The sequence below is a fragment of the Wyeomyia smithii genome, chromosome 1 (genome assembly GCF_029784165.1).
Source record: "Wyeomyia smithii strain HCP4-BCI-WySm-NY-G18 chromosome 1, ASM2978416v1, whole genome shotgun sequence".
Lineage (NCBI taxonomy): Eukaryota > Metazoa > Arthropoda > Insecta > Diptera > Culicidae > Wyeomyia > Wyeomyia smithii.
Genome location: NC_073694.1, coordinates 50,137,347 through 50,155,911, shown reverse-complemented (window position 1 = coordinate 50,155,911; position 18,565 = coordinate 50,137,347). Strand labels below are relative to the sequence as shown.

The following is an 18,565-nucleotide window of genomic DNA, read 5'->3' as shown; positions in this document are numbered from 1 at the left end:
TTTAGTTTACAAAATAAATCCAAAATTCACCAGTTTGGACGCAAAACCTAATGCAATCCGGTCTGTATCCATGTATGATATGAAAACGAGGGAAACTTGGAAGGAAACGAGTCCACTGTTGATTAAACCGGAACGGAAATGTTTTTTTTTTTTCAGATTATTTAATGGTGTAAATTGTTTTGTGGATTCTACTTACTTTGTGGAATACAATTTATAAGTATGCTTTTGTTCAATTGCTTCAAAGACTTGAACTATTGGAAAAAACATACTTTGGTCGAGGTGAAAATGGATTATTATGCTTGGGCGATTAAGTTTCAACATTCAAGCAAATCTCCAGATTCTCAACAAAATGCCTTACACAATGAAGCAAAAGTTTTCAGCTTCTTGGAGAGAACAAAAGCAAACAAAATGCAGTTCACTAGAATATTATAGTTGACAAGATCTAGTAGACAAATTATTTGATAATTGGTTCCACATCGTTTGTGAAACGATAATCGTACCATCATAGTGTAACGGATTTCTAAACTCTCGATACTGTGGAGCCTAACTTCATACATGCAAATAAGAGAAATCCCACGTACGATGCCGGGCATAAGTTTAAAATTAACCCTACTATGGGAGACCATTTCTAACCGCAGCTCGTCGTTGTCGGCTTAAATTTTGCCACAACGTGAGACCTCCTGCTAAACCACACCACCATTCAGTACAAATGGATCCTATCGAGAGACGATCGAAAACAAGTTGTGCTGTCCAGTGTCAAGTTCAGGCTGCATTCTTTGGCGGGTTTGTGTGCGGATCGTTGATGGCCAACGGTGGTATTCATTGGCGGTTTTTACCGAACATCACCTCGAAGCTTCAAAAGGTTGAAGGAGAGAAAAAAACGCATGCTGTCTTGCGGTGTATAATTAGTCCGCGTTTAGTTCCTCATGCTATATTCCTACAGTGCAGCCTATGCATAAAATGTGTACGTGGAAAGGCGAAAATTCCCCACAAACAGCGATTTCAGTTTGCGGGGAATTAAGCGGCAAAGAACCGGTAATTGCACCAGTTTCTCTCCTAAGCTGCTGCTTAGAAATAAAAATACGATGTTACACTTCCTGATGCACGTCGGTAGCTTTGCTGCTGTTTCGATCAGCAACTTCGTTTTATTTTGCTTCGATTTACTGTATATATAGGTCAGCTAGTACGAGGTCCGGTTAGATGCAGCAAGGCAAGGCAAGACCTCGTCTCGTATCACAGCCCTGGGCTTCTAATAGATTATACCTATCGGGTGGTTACGGTAAGCAGAAGAGATGACCAGAACCGGATCGAAACTGGAATTGCATGGTAGCACTATGCGTTTGAGACGAGCTGGAATGGAAAGTCTTCGGAAGTTGGTACGGTTGGTTTTGAAATGTGAAACTCAAACCTAGCCGACATTCTTCCGTTGAATTTGCATAAAACGGTACTGCGCAGATTAAGAAAACATATACGCTAACCATAATCTGTCATGCATGTTAGTTAATTAAAATGTTTTTCGAAGATTTCCACCTAGTTTTTTTCTGTTCATGTCAAAGCAAAACATGCATTTTTCGGCATTATTTCCAGTAGTTTTTGAATCATTTAAAAGGAAAGTAAAATTGATGGTATACTGTTTTCAAAAAGGAGCAATTTCAAACTCAGGAAATATCTAAACTTGTTTAATAGCAGAAATTAAATGTACATTTACTATCAAAATGTGCGAGGACTATAAAATTATTTCGGCACTACATCCTTCCATCCAAGCTCGAGTAGATCAGTGCCTTAGTCCTCAGTTTAAGCATGCAATGTCCTATATTCTCGCGATGTAACCTAAACCGAATTAGACGTTTTTAGTTGTATTTGTTGAGCTAAGCAGCACTTTAGCTGAGCAGCAGTTTAACTGAGCAGGAGCACCCAGAGACTTTTGTAGACAATTTATTGATATTCTGGGTAACAAATATAAAAAGAAAAGTTTAATAATCTCCTGTTAAAAATGAAAAAATATAAATTCACTGAAATCCCTTTTTTAAGTTAGAACTAGAGATTTACCCTGAACTTTGATAATAGTACAATAGTACATCTTTTTATAAATATTGAATGAGATGTGTTTTTTTACTACACATCATTTCTTCTTGAAATAGTTTTCTCAAATTGAAGAGCTGATTTGTTACCCAAATCTGTTTTCAATATACTATTTTCATCTACTTTGATAACACTGGTCAACACGGATGTGGCCATAAAGCTCAAACAGAAAATGAAAGATTATAGCTTTTTATTTAATTTTGGTGTCCGTAATCACCGCTATTTTTTCAGAGACTTGAATGAACTTCCTCGTTACCATAACGTTGGAGCGACGAACCCGGCGAGCAATTATTATGCGACACTTAAAAAGCTATAATCTTACTAGGGCAACTATATTGATCTTTAGGCCGGAAATATTTAAGTCGTTTCGTAACAACACAAGCCTATGATGATTGATCTTGGTTTAATTATGCAAAAACTAATCAAGATACGAGCTAGTAACTTGATAGCTAAGCCTATTCAATGGTCAGAGATTTTGAATGAAACTAATTTTCAAGACTGCTTCGGGTTTTGAGCGATAAACACGCTTGATTTTTTTATGAAAACTTCTTCAGCAAGCTCCAATAGGAGATGTAAATTAGGCTGCCAATGCCTCAACCGAAGAAGTACGTTTAAACATCTCTACAGTATTATAGCCCAAGATTTTACCAGTATTGAAACGTTTTGTTCCAGAAAAAACTCTCTGATTTTGACTTTTTTGATAATACAATATAAGTTTTTTGATCCTGGTTGTTTTTTCCTTAATCAATAGCTTCAAAATACTTTACTTTATTCTGAACATCCGAAAAAAAACATTAACATTCATTATTTTTACCTTCCAAAGTATGGTCCATCCTAAACATGGCTCCTTATAAACTTGGCCTTTTAAGTTCGTCCCCTCATATACGTTTAAACTAGGCTTCTTTATAAACTTGGTCCCTGACAAACTGGACACTAAGCCTTTCGAAAGCTGGTCTCTTTACTCACTGGTGCCTCCATATACTTCTTTTATAAACGTAGATCATGCCTTTCAAAATTCAACTCATCGTTAACTTTATTTATCGAACATTCAGCATCGTAATATCAACCCTTTTCAAACTTGGCCTCCTTTAAGGTCAGATTTCTTAAGAACTTTACATATTGAGATTTTCATCACATTAACATTTCCTTGATTTAAACATAGCCTCTTATGAACGCGGCACCTTCATTAACATGGCCTTTCTAAGTTTGTCAGGTCATATACCAGTGTCATCATGAACATGGCCCTTTATAAACTGGACACCTCATGAGATAAACCCTCTATATTTTGGCCCCTTCATAAACCTGTACCCTTACAAACTATGATTGTAAACTAGATATTTTATAAACATAAGCCTCTTATTCAATTTTAAAGACGACTGTAACATGAAATTTCAAGGGAAATACGGCTTTTTCAGTCTTAGGGGTGTATCAAAACGCTACTAGGTTTTATGTCCGACGTTTCGGCCTTTGAACTTGGCCTTCCTCAGGGGATATAAAGTTGTACCGTTTTTCGTTCAGCGTACAAAGCTAGCCTCTTATAAATTCGGTCGGAATGACACCAATTATGATTCCCTGGAAAAGACACTGGTCAGTTTCGTTATAAGTAGGACTTCTATTTCATCAAGAGGAAAGAGTTACACTACCCGCGATAAGTTTGGAATCGCTTCCTTGAGTATTGCAGCACTCCCGAAAAATTTAGCATCACAGTGCTCAGCAAACTTGTTCTGAAGGTCAAAGGCCTCTAGGCGGTGGACAGTCCAGTGCGAAATTTCACCACTAGGTGGTGCTAATTAGTGCTAAACTCCTCAATCTTAATTTTTCTCATGACTCCGACCTTCTAGAATGTTGCGGTCTTCAGCAAACTTGTTCAGAAGTTTAGGGTAAACAATTCAGTAAGAAATTCCACCGCGACGTGGCGCCATTGTGGACGCAGCTTCTGTTGTTCTTGCTATTCAACCATTCTCGGCAGCTTTTCCGAAAACCGGTAGTTGCAATGCAACTTTCGATTACAAAATGACATGTTAGGTCGACATTTGACCTCTGAACATCATCCCTATTACGGAAATATCCATATTGGGTGGAATGTGGTCAGATTAGACTGTTTCCTAGACACTGGAAGCCACCATATTGAATTTCAAAATGGCGTTCGGAGAAGAAAATACTAAATACTTCGGGCACACAAGCATGACACTGTATTAAACTATTGGCCAACCGGTAGGTTTTGACCTTCTAAACATCTTTACTGAAGACGGCAACTTTCCAAGTAGCCAGATTCACGACATAAACTAGTTAACGTCGAACACAAGCCCTTGACCTCCTGAACAACTGTACTGAAGATCGCAACTCTCTTGGTTGTCAGAATCAAGCGATAGAGTAACATAAATCTGCCCATTTCAGGTGATACTAAGCTTTTTGTGGTGCTGCAATATTCATACCGGATGTTGAAATAGGACTCAGTGGAGCGATTTCAAACTGATGGCATGGTGTATATGGTCAGCGTGCGACCACACCAAACTGAGTGCCATTTATTTATTTTTAATATTGAGTTATTACCACCAATGGATACGAAAATTAATAACACAGTACAAAAAAAATTTTTTTTTCTCCTATCTTGGCTTCTCTGCATGATTTTTCGATGTATTTTGACGCAAACACAAATTTCCCGGAGTTTGAACACATTGCACCAATCGATTTTCGTGACTTTTTTACTCAATATAAGACATAATTTGACTACCACTTTTGGATATTAGCGCACTGCCTTTAATGCTCTACATACTCGACATTATTTTGCTTTGTGAATAAACTAAAACCATGTCAAAAGCATTTTCGTAGAATCACCGTTTTGAGCTCAGTTTTTGTCCTTTTTTTCTTTAAAAAATGAGTTAGAAGATGCTAATATGTGGACAAACTCTTAGAGTTTTGATATTCGGCTTTAAAACAAAATGGCGTAGAAGAAATATTGAAAATTTTCGATTTTTCAAAAATTCAAAATGGCGCCACTGTTCGACTTTAGGGTTGAGTGGGTCCATACTAAGGGAAATTTATTTTTGTATCAAACTTCATCAAAAACTTATTCATAGAAGCCAAGACAAAAAAATTGTTGCACTGTGTAATCTATTTATAAAAAAAAATATCTTTTATAAAAACGAAATCATTTGAATTGAATAACAAAAAATTTTTGTAACAACTTGCAGAATGCATACGGGCTGGTTGAACTTTTAACGCCAATTATTCTAAATAATGTTTTTGACGCTTCTTGCGATATGAAAATTTCATGAGAGAAGTTGAACAACTAAAACCATATTCCAAATCTTTCTGGAAGCTTCCAATGGTTCTTAAGAATCCTTCAAAGCCCATTCCAGTCCTCAAAGATGGTGACCACATATTTCTTACGAATGAACAAAAAGCTCAAAAACTTGCTCTGCAGTTCGAGAGTGTTCATAATTTCAATTTGAACTTAATGAGTCCTATTGAAAATGAAGTATCACAGAAGTATGATCAGATCACCACTCAAGAATTTCTTCCTGAAGAGGTACTAGAAACAAACTTGAATGAAATACGAACTATTATCAAGAACTTTAAAAACATGAAAGCACCAGGAGATGATGGGATTTTTTATTTCCTCCCCAAAAGACTTACCGAAAGCTCTTTAAATTTCTTGGTGAGAATTTTTAACAAACTATTAGTAACTAATATGATTCGCACTAATAAATCTGAAGGTTATTCCACTGGATCTGCTCTTCTAGACATAGAAAAAGCATTCGACAGTGTTCGGCATAAAGGTTTGATAGCTAAAATGTCCAATTTCCGTTTTCCTCTTTACATCACAAAAATACAAAGTTAGTTGACTGACCGCACTCTTCAGGTTAACTATCTGAGTAGTAAATCTGATTGCCTGTTAGAGCTGTTGTACCTCAAGGAAGTATCTTAGGCCCAGTCTTATATAATATTTTTACTTCTGATCTTCCTGATTTACCACCAGGATGTAAGAAATCTCTGTTTTGTGACGATACAACCATTTCCGTAAAAAGAAAAAGCCTTCGTGTCATATGCAGTAGGCTGCAGAAAAGTCTAGATTTTCTCCTTATTTGCAGAAATGGAAGACTTCTTCTAATGCATTAAAAACACAATTAATTATTTTTCCTCATTAACCAAGAGTTTCTTTTCTCAAACCCACCAATAATCATGTTGTTAAGATGAACGGTGCAATCTTAAATTGGTCTGACCAAGTTGAATATTTAGGGCTAATAAAATGAAAAAGAAATTTGTATCGGCCTAAGTTCCGACAAAAATCGTTGCAATCCTCAATTACAACGATTGGCTCACTTTATATTCAGTAACATAGGTATAAGATTAGATTTAGGTTTAATTTTAAATTTCTTTTTTTTTCTTGACAAGTAGGTTTACAATTTTCCTACAATTATATTCACTTAACTGCGGAAGCAATCACAATCTTCCAATGAAATAAAGCTTAAAATATATGTAGGGTAATCGCTCCATTATTCATCTCAACAGCTTGGTGCACCTATATTCATCTTGTTTCTCTCATTTGTTCAATTTACCGTCAAATTTCTACAAATTTTTGATAGTAAATCTATTTGCTTCTCGATTTTCTCAAGTGGCTGAAAGTTTAACGTTGAAAATATGGTTAAGTTTGACGATAAATTGATCAAAAAGGCGTGATGAGATGAATATAGGTACTGAGATGAATATAGGAGCAGTTACCCTAATAGTGTTGATATGTCACCGTTTGTGGCAGAACACACAATAAAAATTCTGAATAAATATTAGTAAATAACTAATTCATCACAAAACATCCCTCCTATTAAAAAAAATGTTTTTGACGCTTGGTTCGGTTTGGTTGAACGCCGATTATATTGAAACAGCGTTCCTTCTGCCAATATCACATTATAATTACAACTCCATGAATTTTTGTACTTTTCTCTAGCCAGTTTTATTATAAAAGGGACTATTTGACAGGAGGCAAGTCCCCTGTGATAAAACTGAACTTCGACGTGTTGCATGGGCTTATAGACAAATCAGTGAATGAACGGCGGTCACATTCACTTCTGAAAGTAAGCTTAAAAATATATGCATAAATGTTCTAAAATTTCAAGTGGTAAAAAGGGGAACAATTCTATGGAATGTGATTCTTGCGCTGTTCAGAAAGTGTTTTACTTCAAGAAAAAGTAAAGCTATAATAAAAAATTGCACGGTACTAAAAGAAGCGAACAAATTTATTGCCATCCTAGAAGGTCATGTATCACATGCAACAAAACCTTCACTCTCGCTTTTTGAACGTCCTATTCAATGTTTTATTGCTCACAACGCTAGTGTCAACATCGCTGCTGCTGCGAAAAATAAAAGACCTGAGCAAGCAAGTGTTTTTATATAGGAATTGCTTCCATTTAGGTTTCGTTATCCGTCATTTTTTACCTACACAATTGTGTGGGCTCGGTCGGAAAGGGATAAGTGCAATTCATTGTATGACTGTCATGATATGTTTTATATATTGCATTGATATCAAATTTTAAGAGAATATATTATAAATTAGTTTTATTATTTATGTAATGGGGGCTTTAGGGTTTTGCAATTAGTAATATCTGGCATATGGTTGACTATTCATATCAGAATAATGCATTTTCAATTTGCAAATAAATCTCTGATGATTTTCAATAATACACTAGAGATGTATAGTTTATTGAGAACAACGTAACGTCACATAGCATGTTGCATATCTTACAAGGGTGATTTAATAAGTACCAAAATAATGCTCGTTAGATTCTTTCACTGAAACGGTTGTGAAAAAGATGTAGTTTAAATGTTGATAGCGAAGATTGAATTGGAATAGGGCAATTGATCCATTATTCATCTCATTAAGCCGATATTCACGAAGAATGAACGGATCAAACATCAATTTTTTCCGAAATCATTAAACAAATAAACGCTCACATGCTTTTATGGAATCGCCCAGTATTGGAAATTAAGTAAACTTAGCTTGATTTATCCTGGATTTCGTAAAACAAATCATTTTAAACAACGCTTCCATATTCATCTCAAAACATACATCACTGCTCAACTATTCATCTCACGACGCCCCCATATTCATCACACTGTTAATCATGAATGAATCACACTTTCATAAATAAACGTAGCCGCAAACCATCATAGTAAGTTACCTAGGTATCCGATGTAGTTGTTTACGTGAAAAATTGGTAACCCAGGTAACCATTGCAGTGCTGTCGATTTCTGTCAATTATGTCGGAATAATTCAACATATTCAGTATGATCTTTTCGTATTAACAGAAACTGATTTGACAACTTTTAGATTTTTTTCAACGCAGTGAAAATTGATGAAAATACATTCAGTTGAAATTTAGAATTTGTAAATATTCATCTCATACATTTTTGCTAATTAAAGTTTGTATTTGGAAATAAGAGGTGAACATTTGAAAGATTAAAGTTTTCTTAGTGTTGTGAGTGATTTTGTTTAGTGATTGAAATAAAAAGTGGTCCTCTAATGACAAAAAACTTGGGTTGGCTGCTGGATGAGTACCGTTGTTTGCTGCGGTTTGCGGATTTTGTTTGCTGAGAAAGGTTATTGAAATAAATGAATTTAAAAGTGCAGATGCCCGATCAAAATATCAAATTTAGAGCTTTTAAGTGAGTTTTTGAGGATTCTACTTTATGAGAAATCCAAAGGGAACTAAGAAGAATGCACTCCATGGATTAGTAGATTGGTGTAGTTGAAAAATATGCCTTTTTTACTTTTTTCAATCATGCTTTCACGTTGTATGAGATGAATATATGGGCTGAGATAGATAAGAATTAAACAGTTTTAATTGGTTCCTGTTGCAATTGAGACGTTTTTTCCACCGAGGTGGCGAGAGGGCACAGTAATGGATTTTGGTACAGTATGATTATGTTATCAATTGCTCCTACGCCAGCGCTCAACAAGTAGTTAGATATATTTGTGTTCACTTTTTAACGATTACTAGATAAAAATTCTTTGTTTTCCTCCTCGATACAATCATCAATATTTTACATACCACCGAGTTGTCACGATGACCTGAAGAACTTGAAGAAGGGCATCTTGAACAAATTGATGAGGAAAATGCTACAATTGAAGTTAATAAATTAAGATAAATATCCATTATTGGATTTTTTCTCTTCTGTAACCTTGCAGCACTTGGAGATGATAATTTTCAATTTCCAATTATTCTGTGTCTTCAAATGACTTCAAATGTTCAAAAGCTGGTATAAATTTTTGTTTTATAAATATCTCTAAGCAACGACCTAGCCGACTTTCGTTTCTCTCGGGTTCATATAATGAGAAATTCCTTCTCAAAACTATGAAAGAATGTAGCTCAAAGTTTTTTCAATGGTTCAAACCAACCGGCATTCGCAATTTTAATGACTCTTTTAATGGTCGATTTTGACATATCTGAAACCAAGCTGAGACATACAACGTGACGTGATTGGTTCCATCGCTTCAAAGTCAACAATTCGGATGTTGATGACTCTTCGCAAGATCAAAAATCTTCAAAGACGGCGAATTGAAGAAATGCTGAATTTAGCATAACGAAAAACCAATAATATTAACAAAACAGCCTGAACTATTTATTTTCCCTTCCAATTTCCAAGATTTTTGAAGAAAGAGGGGGAGTGACATAAAATGAAAATAAAATTTGTAGCGGCCTAAACATTTAAAAAAAAAAACGGGAAAGTTTATTTGTCAATTTATGAGTCTGTAAGTAAACGAAGAATTTCAAATGTTTCGAAATTTTTCATAGCAACTTTCGATAAAAAGTTCACCTTGTTTAATTTAAAACTAAAATCGTCATTATTTGATTGAAAAAAATAAAGTAACAAGCGACTCCACAGCTGATAGATCGAGGAAAAAATTTTAAAATTTGGAGATAAAGTCCTAACACATTGTGCTATAAAATAGAAAAAATTGCAGAATGCTAGCGGAAAATCGTTACATGATTCGAAAGGACATATAGTATGAGGACATAAATTGAATTTTGTTCTATAAAAAGTTCGATTTTTTCAGGATAAATGAACAAATAAATATTGATGAAGTACTTACACGACCTTGAAACATGCCATATGATACTATTCTTTCAAAACATATTGTCCATAAATACTGGGTATCTAACAAATCCGTCAACACATCAATGAATTAATTCCTTAACCAGTATCAAAGTTATTTGCTTCTGTAATTTCTGCTTCCCAACGTTACATGTTCATTTTTATAGAACTCACCTCATTATTGTTAGCAGAGGTGTAGTTACACGCCAGAAATAGCACGTTACACTGCTGTAGATTATATTTTTTTTAAATGATCCTAAGATTTTTGATACTAGTCTCACACATAATTTCCGACCCACGAATTTTATCCCATGAGTTATAAACCAACAATTTCGAAAGCCAGTTTGCTTCGAACGTTGTGATTGAACACGGTTTTCCATACATAATTTGTCCGCAGAAAAAGTATTTAAAAACTTTTTCACGGTTAATTTATCACAAATAGATAACTTTTAATTTTTGCAAGCTTGTTAAAAAATCATTTCTAATCAGTCTTTTCCAGTTCAAAATCCAATTTAAAATAACCTAAGAGAAGCTTCTTAATTGAAAAATCACAATTACAACCAAAATTCGCAACCCGTTCATGCAACTCCAGACAATCAAAGGTCATTTTTCCATCGTGGACCGCAAAAGTTGACTGGACAACAAAAACGGAAATTAAACACTCAATGCGAGGCGATAAAGTAAACCCATATATTGTTAGCAAAAATAGCGATACCTACTGACGTGCAAATTATTTTATCACAATTGATAAGATTGGTTGGCTGCTTAGCAAAATTAACGTAGGAAGAAAGAAAATTTCGCCCAGCTACTGACTCATCGTTCAAACTCGGCATTTGTTGTGATAAGAAACTGTGTCGTAAATCTCCCTTGCTTAATGTTATCGAAACCCCCAAAATAAATCAACTCTTTGTCGCTTCACCTACCTTTATGTTCGCCTGCTGCATCTGCAAGAACGTCGCGATTCCGTTGCGCACACGGTTCTTGACCCCGCGCACCGTTCCCTTGTTGCTGCGAATCGTAGACGTGCCGCTGGTTAGATCCTTAAACCCGGCAAAGCTCTCATCATCGTCGATAACCGACGAAGAGCAACTATTGCCGTGGCCGTTGATGCTGCTCCGTTCCGGAGGCAGATTCGAATGTTCATTGATGTGAAACTTATAAAACTTGTCATTTTCAAAGCTAAGCGATCGGTTGTTGCTACCGGCGTCACCACGTCCCGGCATCACTGGTGACGATGAGCACACACTAGTAGCACTGCCAGCCCCCCCCGCGTGGACACTATTCAGGCTGTTAATCTTCTCCATAAGAATGGTACGAGTTGTGGTCACGATTTCGTCACGCGGCGGCGGCGAAAACGAACGCGCGTTTCCACTCGCGGCGACAATCGAACGTTCGCGAATGTCTTTTAGTAGCGAATCCGGCAGAATCGAGACAATGTTGTGCTTCTTCAGAGTGGACCCTAGCGGGTTATTCCCATTATCATTTTCACTGTCGCTAAGATTGGTGCACGGTTCCGGCGAACGAGGATTCGAACTGTCACCGAGTTTAAGCGCACCCACGTTACCGCACAGTTTGGCAAAATTAAGCGAATCACAGCTCAGACTGGATTCGGATTCGTCACTATCACTGGTGGTGTAGCTGTTCGAGCCGACCCGCTGATGTCGATATCCGCCACAGCCGCCGTCACCCTGATTAGGCTTATCGGCCACCGGCGTTGGAGAGCGTCCGTTTATCACCGTCAAAGTTGTGGTCGCGTGCTGTGGTTTCTGCGGCTGCGGTGATTTGGACATTTTTTTCGGCAAAGGAGGTGGTGTGACCTCGATATCACTACACGTTCCACTATCCAGGGTGTCACTGGGGCTACACTGACCCGATGACATCATGTAGTACAGATAGGTGGCGCTATTAACGTCCAGGTCCCCGACTTTGGCCATTGGAGTGCCTGCCGGGGGACTCGCACTTGTTTGCTTCTGGACCATCTCGGTTGACGGTGGTGGTGTTGGACTGAGGGACCCTTCCTGATCGGGTGGTGGTCCGAACGATACGATTGACACTTTCGACTTACACGGATTGTTCACCACGACTGCACTGCTGTTGTTTGTAACATTAATCACTGCAGTCCCGAAGGAAGTCGTCATAAAATTAACGGGACTGTCGTTGCGGTTGTTGTTGTTGTTGTCCTCTTTTTGAACGATCTGAATACGTACGACGTGCGACTCCTGATCGTCGTCCACAGGCACAAGTAACGATGGTTTCTCGTGAACGGCCTCCACCGAACTATCGCTGGCAAGGGCAACGGCACTGCCTTCGAGTTGAGCCCCAGATGATCTGGATGAATCCACCAGCACTTGTAGCTCGTCGTTTGGCTCTTGCTGGTCGTGCTGTATATGCAACTTTAGCCTGCTGCTCTCTTTGGCTCTTTCTTCTTTCTCCAAATCTGGTTTAACAACTTTTTCTGCTGCAACATCAAGTTCGGTTGAAGCGTTTGCGACGGCACTGGCTGCGGCTGCGGCAGACAACAACAATTCCACTGCAGGGGGGAGACTGTTACTGTTAGCACTATCTTCCTCGGCCGAGGGGGGCTTTTGACGCTGCAACAGCGCGAGGCTCGAATCGAGGCTGGTATAAACCGTTGTTTCGGCGCTTATCTGTATGGATGTTAGCTTGTGCGGCTGCTGCAACCGTCGGAGCGAAGTCATCGAATCCATCGTTTGCTAGTGGAATTTCGCTCACTCTCTTCGAAAAATTTTATTACTCTCTCACACAGCACTGCGTTTTCAGGTTCGCACTTCTTCACGTGTTCAAAACAAAACAAAAGCACACCTTTCTCTTGCTCACGGCTCTTTCTGCTCCAAAATTCGACGCAGGTTGTTAAGCATTTAATCGAATGCAACGTCACACAGTTCACTTTCCAGTGCTACAACACTGGAGACTGGAAGGTTGCAACACTGTTCACACTGATCCGCCAGCAATCGATCGATGGTTGATGATCGGAGTGATGTATCATTAGTCGTGCAATCTACACTATTATTCACTAATAAAATCACTTGCAGTCATACAGATTTTGCGTTCATCGAAATAGTCTATCCTCTTTAGTTCACTAAAAGAAAAAAATATGGAATATTAGGCATGAATTTATTTCAACTATTTAATTAATCTAAATATCTCCCTGCAGCCTATAGGCGGAAGAAAAAAACATTTGATGAGAGAGTTGGAAAAGTACTAAGCAGGAACTAGGTATCATTATATATTCAGGCTGACACAGCATTGCAAAATTTTCACGAACGAGTTTACCATTATTAAAATGACTATATCGAAGCTCTCAGATGTTTAACAGATCTTTGTAGTCCCACCTATTTATCCAATTCGTGCGTTTTCACCTCGAAAAAAAATAAGAAATCCCACCTCCAACTGATTAGCATAAAGGATAAATTGTCACCAGAATCAGAGTGTTCATTAACAGAATGTCAAAATAACTATTTGTAGGCTGAGAATAATCTGCCCAGAAATAGGAGCGGAATATTTATCTTTCTGAAATAAAAAAGAAAAAAATGCTTGAGAACAAGAATACTAGAACGGTACTGGTTGGTGATGAATGATTACTAAAATTCAAACGTAAACAGCCAAATCATATATCAGGAAGGCCAAAACATCATTAGCTAATGATATGTTATGCATGGTTTTAAATTGAGGCTGGATAATTTCAAATTTTCTTCATAACACTGGCAGCTAGACACTCGGAAATCATATCAGAGCTCTGAAAACAGGAAAAATTCAATTTGATACCAATATGTTGATGACCTGAGGTAAACAGCGTTAAGCGGAAATTTTGAAATTTGACCGGAGTCTGAAAACACAACTCACAAAACATTGAATTTGTATAGGCCACGGTCGTAAATTCGAATTAAATATAAATGCCTAAAGAATAATTAAAAATAATTGCTTCAATTGGTAACCTTCATTTATTTTAAATTGGGTACTCTAAACGCTTACTATTTAAAATTTGACAATCAATCACAAGCATTTTTTAATACGAAAATCTGAGTTATATTTTGAGACAGAATTTTATAAAACTTTACAAAGCACCAGCTCTAAAAAAAAGACAAAACGATATAAGATTTGCTAAGTGCTAATAAATAACAAAAACAAACTGATGCGAAATTTTCAAACCAAAAAAGTGAATGGGTTAAGCGCTAAATATTTTCAGTAATTGATCAAGGCATTACGAACCAATTGTTTAAAATCAAGTTTTAAAAAATCATTCACTATTACCTTAGAAAACTTAGAAATAAAATAAAAAATTTATGAATCCAGTTCAAATTCAATAAAATTTTTATGGTCAGCAAATTTTATAACCGAAGCTCAGACGGCAGTTGAAGACTGATTCACGAGAATTCGATAAAAAAACAAAATATAAATATTTAATGAGTGAAATAAATATATATCATGACTGAACCTATTTACTTTTGAGACATCACACTCTACTTGCATACTGTAGAATTTGATGTCTCGAAAGTAAATAGGTACACTCATGATATATTTTTGTTGCCCTAGAGTTTGAATCGAACTGGGGAAAAAGTTTTTAACTATTTCTGTGAATTTTGGTGCTTCAAGCAAAAATAACTTCTTCAGAGACTTAGTTGAGTTGAGCGTGAGAATCTCCAGTAGAGCACTTTATGGGCAATTTAAAAATATTTTTACAGTCTAAACGGTTGGCATAGTATGTTTGGCAAAGTTGTAGATAATATTTTCATCCTTCCGAAATATATACCCTGTGAAAAAAAACTTAAATTTTTTTCAAAATATTATAACTTTTTTTCTTGTTGATTTCTCTATGCTCGGACAGTATTTATTGTTTAGGTAATCTTTTGAAGTTTAGAAAAATCAAATTTTTAGAATACACTAAAATCGCTTATTACGCGAGGGATACGTGCCGCGTAAAAAAACGCAGAAATTTGGAATCCGCGTAAAAAACCGCGTAAATTCCGGAATCCGCGAAAAAAAAAAGCGTAAATTCCGGAATCCGCGTAAAAAAACCAGCGTAAAAAACCCGCGTAAAAAACGCGAAAAAAGCGACCTTAGTGAATGAGCGTTTTTTGATAAATTATTTTAATTTTTCTTTTGTATATTTTTTTTGGAAAAGATAAAATCATTTTCTTCAACTTCACCGAAGACGTCACTCCGATCAAACAAACCGTTTTGCCTCTGAACATATTTGTAATCATCAATACATTCCCGAAATAGCATTTTTAAATAGCTTCTCAAAAATGAGTCGTGTTCCAGAAAATAAAACCAACAGCACAAAATGACATCTTTCGCCCATAGGAACTTCTATGCAAAGTTTCAGCCAATCAAAAAAAAAAATATTAAAACTGGGACATTTATGATTTTTAATATATCATGAGTGGACCTTTTTATCTTTGAGACATCACACTCTTCAGCATGCAAGTAGAGTGTGACGTCTCAAAAGTAAATATGTCCAGTCATGATATACTTTTGTTCAGTTTATTGAATATTGTTATTTTGTTTTTTTTATGGAATTTAGGTATTTTTTTGCTTCTGCCGATCGATATTATTAGACATAATTATTTCAGTAAATAAATAACTGAGGCGCAGCCTTGACCTGTCAATAATCCTTGATATAGATTTCGCTAAAAATATCTATGACTAATTTTCTTATAGCCAGAATTGGTGATACATCTCCGACAAAATTGTAGTTAACAATTTTGTCTTTCAAAAAAATATTACACAGTTTTTTTAACGAAAAAAATGTAAATTATATAGGGTTTCGCCTCTTTTATCGTCAGGTTCATCTATTATTGTCAGGGGGGTGAAAGATGTCCAAGATCGTTAATTTCTTGCATGACGATTCTTCATAATGACTTCTTCATAATTCTATGACTTCACTGACCCTCTGACGATAATAGAGCTGATACCCTATCTCAAGAAGCTTATTTTATTAAATCTTAAGTTTTATGAAAACTACAAAATGTCGCCAAAATATTGATGGCTGACGGATCATGGAGAAATGAAAATAAAAAAGTCAAATTTTTTCTAAATAAAAAATATTTAAGACGGACCGGTTCGTTTATTTAGTACGATGTCTTCGGCAAAGTTGTAGACAGTTATATTTATGTCCGAAAAATATACCAGATCAAAAAATATATCTCAGAAACCCCACTTTTCAAAATCTGACTTTATACTTCAAATACTACACAATATTTGCTTAACATTGAAAGTTGTTTCAACCTAAAAAAATGAAAAATAAAAAAGCCGAAATAAAAAGAAATCTTAAATTTTTTACAGTTTATATTTTTTTTTGGAAAAATAAAAACATTACATAAATAATATTCACCGTAAGACGAGGGAAAAGTAAAAAACACGAACATCTATACATCTGTCTATCTATCTGTCTGTCTGATCCATATAGACTTAAAAACTACTGAAACGTTCGACATGAAAATTTGAATGTAGCAGTTCTTGGGGCCGAGGATGGTTCTCATGTTAGTTTGAGACCCCTCCCTCCTCTGGCCACCATACAAATGAAACATAATTTTTTTTGCATAACTCGAGAACTATTCGAGCAAAGGAAGCCAAACTTGGCACGTTAATGAGCGTTAATTAAGCAAGAAAAATTTCTGTGGTAGTTTGACACCCTCCCTGCTCCGGAAAGGAGGGCTCCCATACAAACGAAACACAAAATCTGTAGAACTCGAGATTTAATTGAGCAATATGAACCAAATTTGGCGTTTGGTGGTACACGAGAGCAAGAAATATTTATGTGGTAGATTGACAGCACCCTCTTTCCTAGAAAGAGGGGCTCCCATACAAATGAAACACAAATTTCTGCATAACTCATAAACTAATCAAGCAAATGGAACGAATTTGGCATGTGGAAGTTTTTGGGGGTGAGAAATATTTCTATGGTGGTTTGAAGAACCTCCATCCTCTAGAAAGTGGGTTACCATACAAATGAAACACAAATTTTCGCATGACTCCAGAATTAATCAAGCAAATGGAATCAAATTTGGCATGTGAAGATTTTTTTAAGGCAAAAAATTTTTTCATGGTGGTTCAACACCCCTCCCTCATCTCGAGGGGAGGGATCCCATCCAAATAAAACACAAATGTCTACACAACTCAAGAGCCAATCAAGTAAATAGAACCAAATTTGGCATGAGAAGATTTTTGGGGGCAAAAAATAATTTCATAATGGTTCGACACTCTTCCCTCTTTAGAATAAGGGGGGGGGGTACCATACATATGAACTCGAGAACGTATCGAGCAAATGAGGCTAAATTTGGCATGTTTAGGTTTTTGGGGGTGAAAAATGCTTTTATGATGGTTTAACACCGCTCCCTATTTTGGAAGAAGAGGAGCTGGAAAACAGTCGAGAGTGACAAAATACCACCCAATATGGGTATTATCTTCCTTGTGATTTTGCACAGAAGCCAAAAATCAACCTCTGATACTATTTTGAATTTTAAGACGGCGACTTCCGGACTCTGGGATACAACCCAAGGAAAAAAAAGAAGCGACCTACCTGGCGAGCAATTACTCTGCGGCCTTATGACATACTCCTGCATATACTGGGGCCAACAAAATTTCATTATCATTTGTTTGATTTTTTTGTTCTAACGGAAATCTAACTTTGGGAGTGTTTCCTGCACCGAGTATCTATTGATGTAAAAATATTTTTAAAGCCAAAACGGTTTGTGAGATCGGTATAGTGTCTTTGGCAAAGGTATAGACAATAATGTAGTTCTCCAAAAAAAAAATTTACACTGTGAAAAATATTATATTTATTTTTAAATTTTAAGCTTTCTTATTTTTTAATCCCGAACAACTTTCAATGTTGAGTTACTATTTTCGTTTATTTGGTTATCGTAAAAAATCAAATTTTTAAAAACGGGTTTCTCGAAATTTTTATTTTTAATAATATTGTTGTATTTTTTTTAGTTTTTTTCTTTCTTTTTCACACTGTTTCCAAAACTGCAAAAACGTGATCGAAATTATTTTGACCCAAAAATATTGATTCTAGAGCCGTAGTGTCTTCAGCAAACTTCTTCTATTATTTATTCTCTATTTTGTAGAAGTAAGAATATTGTAATTAATCCACCTGAAAGTGTGAAACAAGTTTAAATCTTCAAATTTTTGCATACAGATGCATTTGTTCGGTAAAATTGTAACACAATTTATAATAAACAACTTCACCGAAGACACCATACTTCTATCTATCTAAGAAAATGGACTTTTGTGGAGTTTCCTAAAGAATGCCACCAAAATGAAATTTTCAATATAATTTTTTTCAATAATTTTCTACCATTTTCCAACGTTTACCGAAAAAAAATAGTAATTCTGTAAGCAAATTAGAATAATTTTATTGACA

The 18,565-nt window shown here is 36.0% G+C and overlaps 1 protein-coding gene across 5 annotated transcripts in view; it reads right to left on the bottom strand.

Annotated features, from left to right (window-relative positions):
• The window catches only part of LOC129717863 (uncharacterized), a 123,257-nt gene that overhangs the window by 91,302 nt on the left and 13,390 nt on the right, over window positions 1-18,565 (bottom strand). For all 5 annotated transcript variants that reach the window (XR_008726766.1, XR_008726767.1, XR_008726765.1 and 2 more), the window contains exon 2: window positions 11,100-13,276. Coding sequence is in view for 1 of the 5 variants with exons in the window: in XM_055668094.1 (XP_055524069.1) it covers window positions 11,100-12,884 (1,785 nt within the window). In the remaining 4 variants the exon portion in view is untranslated. The remainder of the gene's footprint in view (window positions 1-11,099; window positions 13,277-18,565) is intronic.